General features: G+C 47.5%; 1 protein-coding gene across 3 annotated transcripts in view; it reads left to right on the top strand.

The window, feature by feature from the left end:
* LOC119173590 (uncharacterized) overlaps positions 1-18,895 on the top strand; it is a 294,126-nt gene that overhangs the window by 232,470 nt on the left and 42,761 nt on the right. For 2 of the 3 annotated variants that reach the window (XR_012895547.1, XM_075896331.1), the window contains exon 8: positions 15,465-15,890. Coding sequence is in view for 2 of the 3 variants with exons in the window: in XM_075896331.1 (XP_075752446.1) it covers positions 15,465-15,890 (426 nt within the window). In the remaining variant the exon portion in view is untranslated. The remainder of the gene's footprint in view (positions 1-15,464; positions 15,891-18,895) is intronic. The other variant, XM_075896332.1, reaches the window with a different exon arrangement.

Here is an 18,895-nt window from a genome sequence, read left to right as displayed (position 1 = left end):
TCATCAAGGAACGCCATGGCAAATTTGTGGTTTATGCCCTCAAGAACCCTGTCCATTAAGGGGGGAGGGGCTTTGAAAAAAAACTTTTTTATTTGTTGAACTACAGCAATGAAATTTGGCATGCATACTCATAAGTGTCTAGAATAGGGAAATATGCAGTTTCATCATGATAGCTTCAGTAGTTCTCAAGTTATATAATGCTACACGATCCAATTACATGGTCTGCTCGTGGAAAGCCTAGCGCTGCAACAAAACATGCCAGGAAGCTGCGAATGATGTTGATCTTTACTCAAAAGAAAGCTACAGGGTATGACACTCTCGGAATTTTTTAGTAAGTTCTCGTTTTTTTTTTTTTTTAGAGATCATCATGGCTGCCGACACACATTGTCAGAAACAATGGCACGAACAAATCATCGTCTAGAAAAATAACAGGGCTACAAAACAGAAATTGAAGATTGCTGTACCTACAAGCAGTGTTCAGGGATTCAGGGAAAAAAAACAGAATCAAAATCGGTCCAGTCATTCTCCTGCTACTCTTTCCACGAGCAATGCACAATGTCCAAAACACACTTGTGAGAAAAAGCCTGTCGAAGTTTTCGACAAGCTTTCTTTCAATGAACCTTTTTTGTTTCTCGTTTGATATTGATGAAAATTGGCACAGACACTAAGAATAACCTCACAGTGCTTCCATAAAAATTTTGAAGTGATACCACGAATACTTTACGAAAAACAAATTATTTCTTCATTGTACCATGTGGAGGGGCTGAGCATAATGTCAAAAAAAAAAAAAAAACAGCATTGAGAAAGCTGCGTTTAAAGTTTCAACTTTTCTTTACGTCTCTAAGACACCTAAAAATTGTGATCTCAGGTTTGTCTTGTGATATTTGACTTCTTTTCATGATTTACTCCTTTTCATGAGTTACAAAGAACAAGTATGAATTTCAAACCAAGTTCTTTGTATGAAGGAGTGGTGTGATAGGTATGACAGAAAAGATTGTAATTGAATAAAACCATATACTGAAATTATTAAACATACTTTTTTGTGCTGAAGTTGTAATTAGCGTAATTAAGTACTTGATTACAAATATTCACTGAACTTTTTCTTATTTGGAGAGAAGTTTATTGCATCGGAAAAATGGATCACACCATGGCATCCTATGCCATCTTTCTAAATAACAAAGTTATGGGCAGAAGACTGGTGGCACGGGAATTTCTAGCAGTATAATTAATGACACGAAACGGGCATATAAAAATTCGTGCCCCTGATTCACACATGCACTTTCGCCGCTCTAGCCGTGAAACGCATCATCATACGGCTAGCCGGTCGCGGAAACTCTAATCTACAGCAACTCATTAACCTCGGAACATTCATAGACATTCGTGGCGATATCAAGCACGGCTCCAAGCACGTCTGAATCGCATCACAAAAGCTTACTGACGGCACTCCATATGACCGTGGGGTGCGCGGCCGCGTGGACAGTGCAGCCGGCGCGTAATGCACTTGCCGGCGGCGTTCGATGACGATGCGCGAAATGTGTAACTACGAAGACAAAAAATCGGCACGCACTGCACTTGGCATCGCATTTTCGAATGACGACGCGCGAAACTGCTAGCCGCTGTTCCGAGCGATCCTTGGCAATGAAGGGGGGGGGGGGGGCGACGAGCTTGACTGTGTTGTCCGCTGCCGATGCGTAAAATGTCCGTACAATATTCAGAGGAGCTAGCGAGTGATGTGGTACATTCCTTGCGAAGAAGCACGTCGCCAAGAGTGCGCTTGCGCGTCGTTCCTGCCCGCGGTCTCGCTGTCAGCGGAGCTAGGCCTAAAGCCGACTCCGATGATGCGCCGCACTCGTAGACCGCCGCGCGCCCGCTCGTAGTAATCTGATCGTGCATCCAGTGCGGCCACTCGTAGTAATCAGATCGTGCCGCCGCTTACAGCTTCGTTGCTTGCGAAGAAGCACGTCGCCACGAATGCGCTAGCGCGTCGTTTCTGCCCGCAGTCGGCGGAGTTAGGGCTAAAGACGACTTCAATGACGCGCGGCGCTCGTAGACCGCGCTGACGCTCGTAGTAACCTGATCGCGCATCCGCTTACTGCTCGTAACTAAAGCGTAGTTATTTCTTAAGTGATTATCAAGCCGTGAACGCGTCACGAAGTGGCGATTTTCGAGAGCCATGTCCTCGCGACGCACAAGCAGCAGACGACGATCTCTCGGAGCGAGCATCGGGCCAATGGCGAGGCGAGCTGAGGCAACATGGCGGCCACGGCCAATCAAGGGCCTCAAAACGACCTTCAAACATTTGCTTTTTGCTCGCTTGTTGTTAAAGGGAGGAGCCGGCTGAGGCGGGAAAGTTAAACACGGAGAAATGCTCTTTCCGATGAGCCCAAGAAGCCGGCTCCCGGCCCAAGCATAGCGAAGCTATTATTTTTTGAAAATCGCCGTTTTCTCGCCATTTTCAGAAATATTTTTTGCTACCTAGGTGGGTGAAACGAATTTTCTGAAGCACTTCGTCGCGGTTTTCAGTGTAGATATTTTGGAACCAGAGAAAAAGGGTTCCAGAAACTGAAAACTTGAGTTTCAAAAAATAGATTTTTTTGCCATTTTTCGCGATCCCAAAGCCGCGTCCCCCCTTAAAGCTTGGAATGTGGCTGAGCCTTTGCCACACCAAACGGCATCCTTGTGAATTCGAAGGTGCCCCTATGACATATGAATGCAGTCTTCTCAACATCTTGTTCCCGCAGTGGAATTTGGAAGAACCCTTGGGAGAGGTCAAAGCTTGTAAACCATTGTGCATTACCTAGCTGAGCCAGGAGCCAATCAGTGCGAGGCATTGGGTACACTGGTACCCTTGTGCAGAAGTTCAAGCGTCTGTAGTCGACAGCCACCCGGTAGCCTCCGGATTTCTTTCCCACCAGGACTGGTGCACTTGTCCAGCTGCTTATGCTCCGCCTGATTAGGCCTGCTTCTGGCATCTCGTCCAAGCAAGCATCCATGATGCATTGTTTTTTTGGATTGACTGGGCGCAGTTTCGTGCGCACTGGTGTGCTGTCACCTGTGTCGATAGCATGCTCAATGAGTGTTGTACAACCAGGCAACTTTGTGAAGAGTGCCTCATATTCTCCCAGCAGGCCCCTGAACTCACGCATCACTTCTGCTTGCTGTCCTGAGCCACTAATGGTGTTGCATGCCACAACGTCTGGCTGTTGCTCAAACAAGTTTCCAAGGCAATTGGCATCATCCACTGGATCTGGGGCAACCTTCCTGTCTGGTTTGGCAAATGGAACAACAAGCTGTGGCTCCATTCCTATAGTCCACCCGCCCAAAGCTATGTGCAAGGACATGTCAGTGGCTGTAAGGAAGTCCCTTCCGAGCACAACATCCTGGCACAGGTCAGGCAGACAAATAAATTTTTGAACCCGGGAGCCGCCATCCCACTATATTTTGCATTTTGTAGCCTCGGAGCTCTGGGACCAACCTGATGCCAAGCGGAGTGTTCGAGTTTCGCGTTTCCTTTTTCCTCCCGAAGAGCATACCTCACTCTTCCCTCAACATACCCGAATGCCGGGTGGACACCTGGGTGGCTAGTGGACCAAGGAGACTCACGCTGGACCCAGTGTCGAGCAATGCACGGAACGTCGTACTACCGATTCGAACATCCAAGAGCGGCTTCTTCCCTCCTCCGGCTGCAGATGCAACTTGCATAATAAAATTGCAGTAGGAACCCGCCGAACCGGTGCCTACTGGCGGCCGTTTCCCGAGCACTGAGCCTGGAAGTACCCTGGACAGCCGCACTGGAAGCGAACAGCGTTGTCTTGGCGCGGTCTACTCGCACAGTTGCGTGCAATGTGGCCGACGCCGCCACATCGTCGGCAAACAACTTGGCTCGGGGCCCGCTGAGGTTGACGCCCTGCTGGTGGTCCGTACGTTGGTGCGTCGACAGATTGGGCCTGAATTATGGGCCACTGGTCCCTGTGGTATGACAGTTGCACTGCTGCGGGGTGGAGGGGCCACGCGCACCCAGGTGTCCACCCGGCATTCGGCGCGGAGACGACTGCTGCGGAGTGCTGGGGCACTGCCATTGCGTCAGGCATGCCATGCGCCGAATATGCCAAGTCGCGCGCAACCTCATTTGTTTTGGGTGGAGGAGGCCGATATTGTAGCCGGCGCCGCACTCGCTCCATCAGGCCATCGGCCGCATCCGCCGGGACCTTCAAGCTTGAGAAGGTGGACCCCGCTACTAAGTCTTGCAGCTGGGGGTGCATTTGGCGCAGCACTCTATCGACCTTGACGTCGTCGGCAACCTCCTCTCCGATTCGGTCGTAGAACTCGGAAATAACATAAATAAATTCTTTCAAGTTCTCCTCCGGGTGCAGAGTGCGTGCCTCCAACTCTTCCTTCAGGTGCTTCTTTTCGTCGGCCGACGCGAATTCCCGTCGGAAAGCGGTGACAAAGGCATCCCACGTAGCGAAGGGACCCGCGAAACGATGCCACAATTTCGCCCTGCCGTCAAGCGCCGCGGTAACGACGCGGCGAACTCGGTCCTCCAGAGCTATGCCGTTAATCAGGCAAAAATTGTCCACTTTGCTGAGAAATTCCTCCGGGTGTTGCATATCCTGGAAGCCCGCGAACCTAGGCAACGTGGTCGCAATGGGCGCTGTCACTGTCGCCGACATTTGTGTAGCCGGCGGTCCAACAAAGGCCGGTCGGCGCTCGTTGCCTCCGAGGACCACGGGAGCGGCCATTAATGCCTGCCGCAGCTCAGATGCTATGCGCTCGCGTTTGATAGCCGATCCATTTGTCTGACGCAGCATAAACTGTGCGAATTCATCGGGAATTTCAGTCGGTCCAATGCCGGACGAGCCCCCACTTGTCATGCTCGTTCGTGTTCGTTAGGCCTCACTCCCCGAATCACCCGCCACTCATGTCCAACCACAATACCGTCCGCGCACACACTGCCCGCATACAGGCCGAATGTCCACTGTTGCCACCACGCCTAGGGGGCGCCACATACCCCCATCACTACCAATGGATGTCCTCAGTATAAGAACCATCATTGCAAGCATAGTAATGCTTCTTTATTCTATTAGGCTTGTCCAAATATTCGAATGCTTCGAATATTCAAATGAATAGTACCATATACGAATTCGCTTTGTCTCAAATTTAAATCATTGAAAATTTCGAAGTATTGGCTATGAACAAATAATTGCATATTAATCCGCAAGTAACTTACTGTAAAGGTGGTTTCACGGCAGCATAGGAGTGCTAAGCCGTGAAAGCACCTACCCAGTTGTTAGAAATGCACATGCCCTTTTGGTAGATAATGAAAGAAGAGGACGGCGTTCGGAGAGACGCTCGAGCGATTATGGCCTGTGTGGCATTTAGTAGCCTATGTGGCATTTCAGTAAAACCTGTGTGGCACGTTCGAGCAAATTATTCTTTTTATAACGAGGTCTCGTGTGCTTCAAGGATTGATTGATTGATTTGTGGGGTTTAACGTCCCAAAACCACCATATGATTATGAGAGACGCCGTAGTGGAGGGCTCCGGAAGTGTGCTTCAAGGACACCGCGAAGCTAATACTTCAGGTGTGGGATCGCCATCCAATCGCCACGGTGAGAAAACGTGAGTTTCATCAGTTTACCTAGCTGGTTAACGTAACCCTAACCCTGAAATGCAACGCACCTATGGAAGAGACAACCCAACTTGCGGTGGAGGAGGTACAAACTTTGGCAATGGAGACACCATTATTTATTTATTTATTTATTTATGAATACTGCAATCCCTACTAGGGATTTTCGCAGAGTGGGTTACATGAATTACATGTATTCTCAATATGAAGACGAACAAATTTTCAAAACAGGAAAATAAAAACACACAGAAACAAAAGTATGCACAAAGCAACCAAAATATGCAAAAATTCGAACGAGGCACTACTTACTCAAAGCTCTGCAAGGAAAGGACAGACTGCTATCAAGCTTGCTGGAACGACTGGTTCTAATCAGTGCAGCACAGCCTCAACCAGCGCCAACGTTTCTGGTGATTACCGACCTAAGTCACGATATCCATTCCTTCGCCGGCTCCGAAGATGCTCCTTCAGCGTGGAAGTGAATTGAAAACGTTCGTTGCACATCAAAACTTCATGGATGGTCTGCTGCCTACATGCTAGAAACTGCCAAGGCCCGACTCGTCGGAGCTGCGAATGATTGGTACCATTCGAGGAGCTCCCAAATCAAATTGTGGGGGGATTTCGAGGTACGTTTCCATCGTACCTTTGTCAACCATGGCTCCAGAGTTTACGCTACAGGTTATCGTCTGCTCTTGATCGGAAGCATCGCGGCAAAAACAGACGACGCCCAGGGTCCACAGAAGCAAGAAGTCACGCCTGCTGCAACTCTCAAAGGACACGTGAACCCGCTTTTACAACAAGCTCCACCACATTTCGAGAAGTCCGTACATTGTGAAGCACTGACAAGGAAGGACGGCGAAGATCCAAAGCCCAAGATGTCTGCTGGTGTAATAGGAAAGCCAAAAGACAAAGGTGAAGCCGAAGCTGAGGGTGAAAGAAAGCCAAAAGAGAAGGACAAAGCTGAAGCCTAGGGGAAAGAGAAGCAGACAAACTCCCAACCCGGTGCTGCAAGAAAAGACAGGGAGGCGGACAGAGTGAAGGAAAATCCTGGAGTGATGAGAGAAACAGCAGGAAAAAGCAGCAAAGTAGGAAAGAACAAGGAAAAAGACGAAGCAGCAGACAACATACAAAAGGCGACAGATAAGGATAAACAGGAAAACAGTGAGGTTGCACAAGACAAAACGGCAAACAGCCAGCCAAGCCAAGATGATAAAACGGAAGGTAAGGGGTCGGAAGAATTAGGAAAAAGTGCTGAAAATCAGACGAAAAGAAAGAACGAACAGCCCCAGACTAAGTCGAAGAATGATAATGAGTCAAAGGCAACAGAAGCAGATGACGTCGAAGAGGCGGGTAACGAAGGAGGAGCAGCAAAACCGAAGGAAGAATCGCTGCATATGGGCCAAAAGCCGAAGCCTGAGCCGTCCGACCAAGCATTGAAGCTTGACTCTGGGAAAAAGGACACCGGCATTGTGCGTGTGGTGGCTTTCCTCAAGGTCAAGCCAGTCAAGATGGCTGGGAAGTATGACATCATCTTGAAAGCTTCAAGCTACAAACGAGCGAACTTCTGCATGCCATGAAGAACTCAACGCACCAGTGTATAGGGTATCGTTGTTTTCTTTGTGTTGGTTCTGTTTTTTCTTTATCTTGTTTCGTGACTTTATCTTGTCAATGACTAAGTATTTTTTGTAAGAGGATGGCCGAACATTTGTATGCTAAGTCACAAGAACATTTTCGGGACAGCATTAACGAGGACGTTAAGCATTAATTAAGTAAATTATTGCGAGATCTCGTGTGCTTTAAGGAAGCCGCAAAGCTAATACAGGGGAAATGCTCACTGCAGCGAAGCCTCTTTTCAAAGTTTAAGGGGCACTGCAACACTTATTGAATATGGTCGGAAAACGCTGCCGATCGGTAGTCGAGGCTCCCGAAAACACATGAGCCAAATATAATTGCGCAGCACACAGCTGAAAATTCCCAATAAATTCTCCAAATCAGCTGAAAATTTCTTTTCTTTCTCTCGACAAATTGTGTTACAAGCTCAAAAACCACTCGTCAGAGCCAGTGTATCGGAGATTGCCTGATTTCAGCGTGGCGCGTTGGTCGTTACTGGGGCCGCAACTTGTTCACGTGTGCATATGCGGTCGCACTGGAAAGCAGCATATTCGAAGGGAAAAAAAAGAGAATGTGCTCAATGGCATGAGGCACGCGTGACGTATTTTCATCTCCCGTGCCATCTTTCTTTGCTTAGCTTCCAGCGCATTCGTTGGAATGAAAGAAGGAAGAATGCAATCGCAGCGTGCAGCAATACTTTGTAACTCTGCTTATACCAAACAGATTCTAAAAATCTTTAGAATCTTTAGAGAAAAACCGAGTGCTCTGATGATTACAGCAGTGTAACCAATCAGGCAATTCAGAAAGCTGCTGAGCGCAACACACCGCCTATACGGCTTTTACAAAAGGGCATAAAAAGAAGTCTTGGAAGCATTGTGCCAACTAGGGATACATAGGACAAATGTGACTACCATAACCAGCATCTACAAGGATCCCCTGCTTTTCCACGAGGAAAGCAAGAGAATTTAGATGCAGAAAGACACCAGTCATTGCTATTCACTACTTGTGTAGACAAAGTATTCAAACTACTCGACTTTTTTTTTAAAAATTCAGGTGCCCTTTAAAACACAGTCACTTTGGAGAGAGTGTATGGCCAAAATAATTCTTTTTTGTTATATATATTTGTATTGTAGGGTCTGAGGTGGAGAACGTCACACTCTTGGAGTGAACGGACACAGTAGACGCAGTCAGAACGAACCAAACAACACATTTGTTTAGCTACTTTTAGTTTGACAATATCGTCAGCTGAATTATTATACGTCAATTGTGATCCACAAGCTAAACAACCTTACACAATATTACACAACATTCGACAACACTCAAGGCAGCTTCGCCAATGCTTGACTTAACATGAGCGCCCCCGGCACGCAACCCGCGGTGCCGTGCACCGGGGTCCCACCATTAGAGACAACCGTTCGCACCAACCACCACCCGCCAGAGAGACCCGCTCGTCTCTCCTTTGCCACCACCAAGGCTTGCCGCCAGGCGTCCCCGCTGGCACTACCGTTATAACAATCATCATGATGGTGGTGATGGAAATAAACACTCGGGAGCACAATGCCACCTAGCACTCAATAACTATGACCCCTGAATGCAGCTACTGCGCGATGTTAGCACCCCTACAGTATCACGCATGTTTGTATTATGAAGTCTTGGTAGTCTTGGCTGCGTCAGCGTTTATTTGAGGAAAGACCTTGCAAAACGAACGAGCAGAGCCAGTACACAGACGATGACGATGATGATGACCCAGAGTGGCAATGAGGACAAAGAGACAAGCTGATGATGGTAATTGTGATCATGCAGGGAGGATGATGATGTAAGTAACAAATGCCCACACTAATTTTCCCCACTTGGAAGCGGACGCCCTGGCCGCCATAAGTCAAAGTGACGGGGAACGTCGCATGAAAGGTTTCATGCGACAAATGTGGACAATCTTTGTGCTGCGGTAGCAGCGGTCTGTTGGGGGCGACGAGTGGTGTGACACAATAATTAACTGGCGAAGTCTGTTCTAAAACAATGTGTGGCCCGATGAAGCTTGGTTGGAATTTGTCACAAAGATCAGGAGTGCGAATAAGTGTCAAGAGCAGCACCTCGTCACCAGGTTGGAAAGACACAACGCGGTGGTATTCATCACAGATGATCTTCCGCTCGTGCTGTCTCGCTTCAGTATTGATGCGAGCCTGATGGCGAAACTGGGCCAGGCGGGAAATGTATTCTTCGCTAGAAGACTTACATGAATTCCCATGGCTGTTAAAGAAGGAGACGTCGAGAAAGGTAGTCGGGGTGCGTCCGTACACTAGGTAAAACGGTGAGCAGCATGTTGTTCGCTGAACGGCGGTGTTGTAAGTGAATGTCAGGAATGGTAAAAGAGTATCCCAGTTTTTGTGGTCGGGTTGGACGTAAACGGCTATCATGTCAGCAAGGGTTCGGTGAAATCTTTCTGTGAGACCATTTGTCTGAGGGTGGTAGCTTGAAGCTGTCTTGTGAGTAGTTCCAGAAGCGCGCAGTACTTCATTTACCATTTGTGACAGGAACACTTTGCCGCGGTCACTAAGCAGTACACGAGGAGCCCCATGACGCAGTATTATTGCGTGAAGAATAAAGTCTGCAACTTCCACATCTGAGCCTGTAATAACAGAGGAAGTCTCAGCGTAGCGTGTCAGGTGGTCCACGGCGGTCACTATTCATCATTTGCCAGCAGATGTGACGAGGAGAGCCCCATAAAGGTCAACACCTACAACCTCGAATGGCATTGAAGGGCACGGAAGTGGCGGTAGAGGTCCAGCAGGTGCAGACGTGGGGAGTTTACGACACTGGCATGAGTAGCAGGAGCCGACGTACCACGCTACACTAGAAGAAAGGCCAGGGCAGTAATAACAACATCGAATGCGGTCAAGAGTTTTTTTAAAGCCAAGATATTTGAAGCGAATTTTCCCCCCATGTCAGACGTAGTAAGAAGTGAAGAAGGTATTGTTAATATGCTTTTAAAGCTTGATGTAAAAAAGTCGCCAGGACCAGACAATATCCCGAACATGTTCTTACAGCGTTACGCAGAATGGACTTCAAAATATTTACTTGTCTTGTTTTCGAGATCTTTACATGAGGGAGAATTGCCGAGTGACTGGAGAACCGCCAGAGTGAAGCCATTGCATAAGACAGGACCCAAGCATATGATTAGTAACTACCGTCCAATTTCTTTAACATCAACTTGCTGCAAATTACTAGAACACATTATACACAATCACATATCTGAATTTCTGGAAACACATAGTGTACTAACCAACTGTCAACATGGGTTCCGGAAGGGATACCCTACCTACACCCAGCTGGTACAGACAGTGCATGACTTTGCTATCTCTATTAATAACAGCAATCAAACCGACGCCATTTTCATGGATTTCTCCAAAGCCTTTGATAAAGTTTCACACCAAAAATTACTTTTCAAACTAGACAAAATTTTCAGGAACAACCAATTACTTAAATGGATCTTGGCATACCTATCAGACCGGGAACAGTTTGTTAATTTTAAAAACAGCAGCTCTTGTAGGCTAACGGTTAGCTCTGGCGTTCCGCAGGGTTCGGTGCTTGGTCCCATCCTCTTTCTGGTATATATTAATGATATAGTTGACAATATTCCTGTGAAAATGAAACTTTTTGCAGATGATTGCGTAATTTACTCTGAAATAAGCAGCATGTCAGATCAATTTCTTCTAAACGATGTCCTTCAAAAAGTTATCACGTGGTGTGACCAATGGCAGATAGCTGTAAACTTCGATAAAACTGTAGATGTGAGAATTACCCAGAAAAAGAATCCCAATTACTCTGTGAACGCAATCACTCTGAGAGAAGTAACTCAATATAAGTACCTCGGTTTATGGATAACTAATAATCTTAATTGGAATAAGCACATTGATTTTGTGATTGCTGCCGCGAATAGAAAGCTTTTCTTTCTTAGACGAGCGCTGAAACTTTTCACTCCTAATGTTCGTTTACTTGCGTACAAATCAGTAGTTCGACCAGCATTAGAATATTGTGTCGTTATCTGGGATCCATACACAAAGACAAACATCAGCAGGCTGGAAAACGTACAAAAGAAGGCTGCGCGCTACATATTTAACAAATTTGGGCGCACTTCAGTTACCGAACTTTTACGACGAGCCGACTTACCGTCGTTAGCACACAGGAATCTTTTATCGCAACTGAAGTGTTTCTATCAAATAATCAAGGGGCATTATAAAATAGATTTTTCAGATGTGATTTTTTTTTCAGCCGGGTACGCGACCAGACAAAGACACCAACTAACAGTCACCCCCCATCGCACACGTACTAACTGTTATAAGTATTCCTTCTTTCCCAGAACTATTTCCGATTGGAATAAACTTCAGAATTCACAAGTTCTACAGCCTTCTTTAAGTTTGTTTGAGTCCCACCTTAATTAGCATTGTATACCAATCCTCTGTTTTTTTTGTGTGTGTATTATTTGTAACAACTTTTTGTACCAGAGAAGAAGAGCCATTTCATCTGTGTTGAATTGTACAGTTGTTGTAAACCATGTATCCTTTTTATGCACTGTAACCCACCTGCTAAAATTCCTATCAGGGATTGCAGTATTTATAAATAAATAAATAAATAAATAAAGATGACCAGCAGTCAAGTCGTCGTGGAAGGCTTCGAGCACCTCAAGTCGAAGAGAGCATGGCAGTACAGGAACCCAGCGCTGACCGTCAGGGCGATAGACGTGGCGGTAAAGAACCCCATTGTCCAGCTTAAAGTGCAGGAGTTGACGACGGAGTCGCGCGTTGGGTGCATGAGAAACTCCCGAAAGGTGGTCCATCATGCGTCTGCAGTTTGAATCGGACCGCTGGTGGGTGATAAATGTTGGCTCGTTGTCCGAAGAGGGTTGCCTTATTGTTGCGAGCGTATGAACTTTGGTCGATGTGGCGGTTGAGTTCTCACCAATGCTGATATGGGTAGTTGGAAGCGGGCAACGAGATAAAGCGTCGGCGTCTTGATGTTTTCTGCCTGACTTGTAAGTTATGTCAAAGTCGTACTCCTGCAAGCGTAGTATCCACCGACCCAAGCGTCCGGACAAGTTCTTCAGTGTAGAAAGCCAGCATAAGGCATGGTGGTCCGTAACGATTGTGAAGTGACGGCCGTGAAGATAGGGACGGAACTTCTGGACCGACCAAGCCAAACACTCTTGCTCAGTTATAGTGTAGTTCTTTTCGACAGGTGTGAGTACGCGACTGGCATATGCAACAACTTTCTCTAGGGAAGACTTGTCGCGTTGTAGAAGAACGGCTACTATACCAAGGCCACTAGCTAGTATGGAGGATAGTCGGTGCGGCCTCGTCAAAGTGGCAGAGCAGAGGTTCAGACGTAAGTGCCCGCTTCAACAGGTCGAATGCCGTTTGACATTCTTGAAGCCACTGAAAGGGGACGTTGGAAACAAGTAGTTGGTGTAATGGAGCAGCAATAGAAGCGAAGTTCTGGATAAACCAGCAAAAATAGGAGGCGAGGCCGAAGAAAATGCGAAGCTCCTTTGGTTTTTCGGGATGCGGAAAATGAAGGGCTGCAGATATCTTGTCAGGGTCGGGCTGGATGCCATCTTTGATAACGACGTGTCCTAAGACCTTGATATATTTGCTAGTGAAAGAGCATTTCTTAGTGTTTTTGTGAAGCCTGGCGCAGCAAGGCACGTCAAAAGTTGATCCAATCGTTCTAGGTGCTCAGGAAACGTTGATGAAAAGATAATAATGTCGTCCAGGTAGCAAAGGCAACTTTTTCATTTCAGGCCGCGCAGCACGGTATCTATCATGCGCTCAAAAGTCGCGGGTGCGTTGCAGAGCCCGAAAGGCATGACGTTGAATTCATATAGCCCGTCGGAGGTTGCGAATGCCGTTTTCTCCTTATCGTCTTCATACATGGGGATCTGCCAGTACCCAGAATGCAAGTCGATGCTTGAAAAGAATTCCGCGCCTTGTAGGGAGTCAAGGGCGTCGTCAATGCGTGGCATAGGGTACACGTCCTTGCGTGCATCTTATTGAGTGCCCGTTAGTCCACGCAAAACCGCACAGAGCCATCCTTTTTATGGACCAAAACAATAGGAGACGACCAAGGGCTAGATGAGGGATGGATGACTTCCCGTTTAAGCATGTCCGCAACGTTTTCTTCTATAATTTTTCTTTCAGTTAGAGACACGCGGTAGGGACGGCGATGTACTCTAGATGTCCCAACAGTTTGAATTCGATGTGGTGTAGTATTAGTGCGACCCAGCTTAGACGAGCAAATATCGAAAGAATTTGCTTGTTTCTGTAACAATGCGAGCAGCTGCTGCCTCTGTGAATATATCAATTCGCTGCTGATAGTGGTAAAGGCGGAGAAAGAAACATGCTCACCGAGGCAAGGTTCTTTGGATGCGATGTCCTGAAGTGGCGTGACAAATACAGGCTCGAAGTCAGCAACACGGGCCGCAGTAGTGCCCTGTGGCAGTAAGATCTTCTCCGGTGTAGAGTTGACAGTGGTGACAAGTGCCGAGCCATTGCAATAACGAACAAAACTGGACGGAAGAACTATACCTTTGCGAACGCAAAGTGGTGACGGTGAGACCAATACATCCCCGTGATAGATGTCGTTGGACGTAATGCTGACAATTTGCTCTTGTAGTGGCAGCAGTTCGATGTCTTTTGCAGCGACCAGACGAAGTGGCTTCTGATTGTCGTCGTCAAGCATGTAGTCGGTGTCAGTGAGGTGAACGACGCGTTGTCCACAACAAATCGCCGCGGAAGCAGATGATAGAAAATCCCACCCTAAAATTAGTTGGTGAGAGCAGCGGGACAGGACAGCAAACGGAACATGATGGCGAATGCCGTCGATGAAAACATGCACAGTACAAAACGCGGAAGGGCGAATGACGTTCCCCTGGCCAGCAACTAACATGGGGCCATCGTAAGGCGTCATTACTTTCCTTAAATGTTCACACAAATCAGCACGTATAACAGACAGTGTAGCACCTGTGTCCACCAAAGCATCGACTCGCACTTCTTCCACTTCTACAGAAACCATGTTACACGGGCCTGATGGAGGAATTTCAGTTCTAATTCCGAATGCAGTTTTTCCTCCACAAACTGCATCACTTAGTTTTCCGAATAAATATCAGAGGTGAATGAGGCAGGCCGAAGTGGAGAAGTGGAACGGCGGAAGGGCGAAAGCGAGCGGCGTCTCGTGTTTCGGCTGTTTCGTGGTGCAGTCTATGCAGGAGGAGATGGAGACCGGTGCGGGGGAGACGAATAACGCCGAACTTGATAAGACGCTCCGGTGTACAAATCCACTTCACGCACGTCGTTCCGACGCTCATCTTGCTGGCGCTTTCGGCAGAAATGAGATATGTGGCCGCGATAGCCACAGTAGTAGCATACAGGGCGAGACGAGCGCCACGGTGTGGAATAGAAGGCATTCGGGGCACCTGGAGATAGCGGGGTCAGGTGGGCCGAAGAGTCAGGGGGCACGGAATGGTAGTTCACCGGGGGAGCGGCAGCAACTGATGCATAGAATGGACGCGGCAATGTTACATGGGCGTCGCTGGAAGGCATGGCAGCAACTTGACGGTACGTGGATATAGGATGAAAAACAGGTGGCTGTATGGGCGCAGAGCCAGTCAGGGATGTAAATTTCTCTCTGATGATGTCACGTAAGGGCATTCTCGAAGGCTGTGTAGGTCGCGGTGTGGGAGGCGTGAAGCTCATGGACCGCAATTCTTCGCATATAATGTCCCGGATGAGGTCACGCAGATGGCCATCTGACGTAGAGTGGTGGTCGCCAATGTCCGGTTGAAGGCGAACGGTGTCCAGCGCATCAAGGCGCTGGCATGTCGTCACGACATCAGCGATGGTAGCTGGGTTTTGCACAGCGAGGGCATGCCCACAGTATGTCCATTCTTTGAGGCAGCATCGTTTCCTACATAGCATTGTGTTGCTAGTGTATCCTAGATAAAAGACTTTATTATTTGATGCACACACTGCGGGCTCAAATGTTTGCTATTAGACAAGACTGCTTGCATTCGTCAGAAGTTCTGTTATGGGCATCAATTTCCCTAAATGAAGTTGAATTCGCTGGGTGGCCATGGACAGCGACTTCAAGGGGAAAGCACCTTCTAGTGAGGTCTACATATTGAACTTGTCGGGATGGTCATGTGCTAATTTGAATGATATGAACGCCCTTTCACGCAGCAGTTCCGTGCTCTCGCCACCTAGTGGTGGTGCAGGCAGCAGCAGCAGTGACGACACTCTGGGCAGTGGCAACCTCCACCGCAAGCTCCAGCGGCAGCTGACTCTCAACCCGACGTTCGACCCCCGGCTGTATCAGATGCGGGCCGCCGTGTCGTCGGGCCTCGTTCCGCCCCCTGCGGTAAGCCTGGCCGAGGCTGTGCACGGCCGCGCCGGAAGCCACGAGAATTTGCAGCAGCATCGAGCCCTTGGGCGACTAGCCAGCGACTCGGGCCTAGTCGCCGTTGCGGCGGGCGGAGGGTGGGGCACTCTGCCGGGGGCACACACTGAGGTGACACGCATCGCCAGTGCCCCAGACACGACGCGGCAGCAACGGTCGTTGCAGCAAGGGGCCACCATTCAGCGCCTCAGCAGCACATCGGACACCAGGTTAGTGCAAAGCTTTTCGTTGAAACACAGCTGAGCATTGTAGTACTTGTCTGCAGGAAAACCTGGTTACAATAAACAGCACGTTTTGCCATAGTTTGATATCATATAGTTTGTCAAAGCTGCTTTTAACCAATTTCAGCTCTTATGTGAAATATTGTCAAGTCAGGTAAAAACATTCTAGTTAAAGTGCAGTAAAAGCTCATTAATTTGAACTTCACACAACGAAAAGAAATGTCTAAATGGATTGAATGTGCCCCCTGCGGTGGTCTAGTGGCTAAGGTACTCGTCTGCTAACCCGCAGAACGCGGTATCGAATCCCGACTGTGGCGACTGCATTTTCGATAGAGGCGAAAATGCTGTAGGCCTGTGTGCTCAGATTTGGGTGCACGTTAAAGAACCCCAGGTGGTCGAAATTTCCGGAGCCTTCCACTACAGTGTCTCTCAAAATTATATGGTGGTTTCGGGACATTAAAACCTACATATCAAATCAAATCAAAATTAATTGAATGTCAAATTATTGCATTTCACAAAAACAATAATCAAATGTCTATTGTGTACATCAATATGGTTTTTCTGTTCTTGTTTAGCATAAGAGCAATGTAAAAAAGTTAGGGATGGGCGAATATTTGAAAGTTTTAAATATTCGGTGAATATTGCATTTGTAATATTCATATTCAATTTGATAATCACATATTCGAAATTTTAAATATTCAAACTTACTCGAATATTCGTTCGCATATGTCACTGTGAAGAACTTATAATTTTGCCCATTTGCCACAATAGCCTCAGTAGATCATGCAGTGATTACTATGACTTCAGCACTAGTGCAGTGATGCCTGCATGGAAATTCATAGCAGTGCGATGAATTTGGCATCAGAGGCTAACATCATCATCACCAGCAAAAAGCGCGGCTCGTCGTTCTTCATGACGCTTGCGCTGTACGGGAGCTCGGGTTCACCAAAGCTATGGCTGACCGTAAATAAATGACGTGACACCTATGTTCTGTTGAGTCAGTGTCGTGCGTTGTAACAGTGGAGACGAAGATGGTATGCAAACCCACGCGGGCACAGCCCCATGGCGCTTACGTCCTGTCGGCAGCAGCTGACGATATCTCAGAAGATGAAAAGCTCTATACTATAGTGGCTCGTTAAACGAGTACTGGTCGCATGGTTAGGCCAATTTTCAAGGAAATAACTTGGGATGTTGTGCCGCTTACCATGTTAATCGATACGGGGTCACCTGTTAGCGTTATTTCAATGAGCCTGCTCAACCAGAATCAAAGCAGATGGCCGCCTCCAAGCAGCGCCACTCCAAAATTGTCATGTCTTTTGGGAGAACTTGCAGTGGTTGGAGAAGTGCACATGAAAGCTACCTGTGAGGGGCACAACATATAAGGCACACCCTGGTTATCGTTGATACACCTAAACCAGCGTTATGTGAAAGGGATACCATCAAGGCATTTAACGATTGTGGAGTGGCCATGTTGAGGCCAAATGTCGTCGCAAACATCAACACGAGCAAGGAAGGCCGCATGAACCAGGAACTTCACACTGTGCTCAAGGAGTTTGAAGATGTATTTGCGCCAGGTTTAGGAATATACTAAGGGGTGGCTGTTCACTGGTGAAGCTTATCCTGAAAAAAAACAGCCACGCCCCGCTTTTGCAAAGCACGTACGGTGCTTGACAACCAAGGTGTCTGATGGTTTGGAACGATTTGTTGCCGACGGTGTGATATCACCAGTTATGGCTGCAGAATGGGCAACGCCAGTAATTCCAGCTGTTAAGACTGATGGGTTCATTCAACAGTGTGGAGATTTACCCTGACAGTGAACACGGCCATAGTGACTGAACAGTACCCACTACCCCATGTGGATGACATCTTCACACGAATGAATGGTGATGAAGTATTTAGTACACTGGATTTGACTCAAGCGTACAACCAGCTGCCCCTGGACGACGAGGCCAAGAAGCTGACAGTCATAAACACTCACAAGAGTCCATTCTGCTTCAATAGGCTTGCTTTTGGGATTAGCTCAGCTCCGGCCATCTTTCAGAGGCATATGGATTCCTTATTCAAGGATCTCCCGGGTGTACAAGCCTATCTGAACGATGTCATAGTGGCTGAGAAGCGCAATAACACTTCATTGTTAAAGCAAGTCTTGCTGCGCTTACAGGACTATGGCCTCAGGCTAAACATCAAGAAACGCAAATTCAGACAAGAAGAAGTCACCTTCCTCGAACATAGAGTTGATGCTAATGAGCTCAAACCGAAGGACGACAACATTGAAGCAGTTCTTCAAGCACCGGTCCCCAAGTCAGTGAGCGAACTGAAATCCTTCTTGGGCTTAATCAACAATTATGCTAAGTTTTTACCAAACCTTTCCACAGTCCTAGCGCCATTATACAATCTGTTAACTAAAGGAGCTACATGGAAATGGCAGCAAGTACACGAGGAAAAGCAGTTGGAAAGGTTAAGCAGGCTATACAAGGGTCAAAGTTTTTGACACACTTTGACCCTGCAAACTTTTGAAGTTAGAATGTGACGCTTCATCTGTTGGAGTGGGGGCAGTACTTTCCCATTGCATCAATGGCACAGACTCTCCGATTGGATTTCCCCCCAGAACTTTGCCCAAAGCAGAACGAAACTACTCCCAGCTAGAAAAGGAAGCATTGGCCCTTGTATTCGGTGTGAAGGGATTTAAGGACTACTAATATGACAATCACTTTGTTTTGGTGACCGACCATAAACGACTGGCGGGTTTGTTTAACTCAGGAAAAGCTATTTCTTCCATAGCTCCGGCAAGGATTCAGAGGTGGGCTCTTCTCTTGGACAGTTATAATTACACATTGCAGTATCCCAGGGGAACCGAAAACTCAAATGCTGATGCCTTAAGTTGCCTGCCATTCTGAACGCGCAACACGATACCAGCACAGAAAATCTGCCAGAGTATGTCCTGTACTCGGAATGCTTGGAAAAAGAAGCGATTAGTGTCAGCGATGTGGTAC

Source organism: Rhipicephalus microplus, chromosome 5 (assembly GCF_043290135.1).
Source record: "Rhipicephalus microplus isolate Deutch F79 chromosome 5, USDA_Rmic, whole genome shotgun sequence".
In the NCBI taxonomy this organism is placed as follows: domain Eukaryota; kingdom Metazoa; phylum Arthropoda; class Arachnida; order Ixodida; family Ixodidae; genus Rhipicephalus; species Rhipicephalus microplus.
The sequence above is the reverse complement of the archived record's forward strand: the minus strand, read 5'-3'. Positions and strand labels throughout refer to the sequence as shown.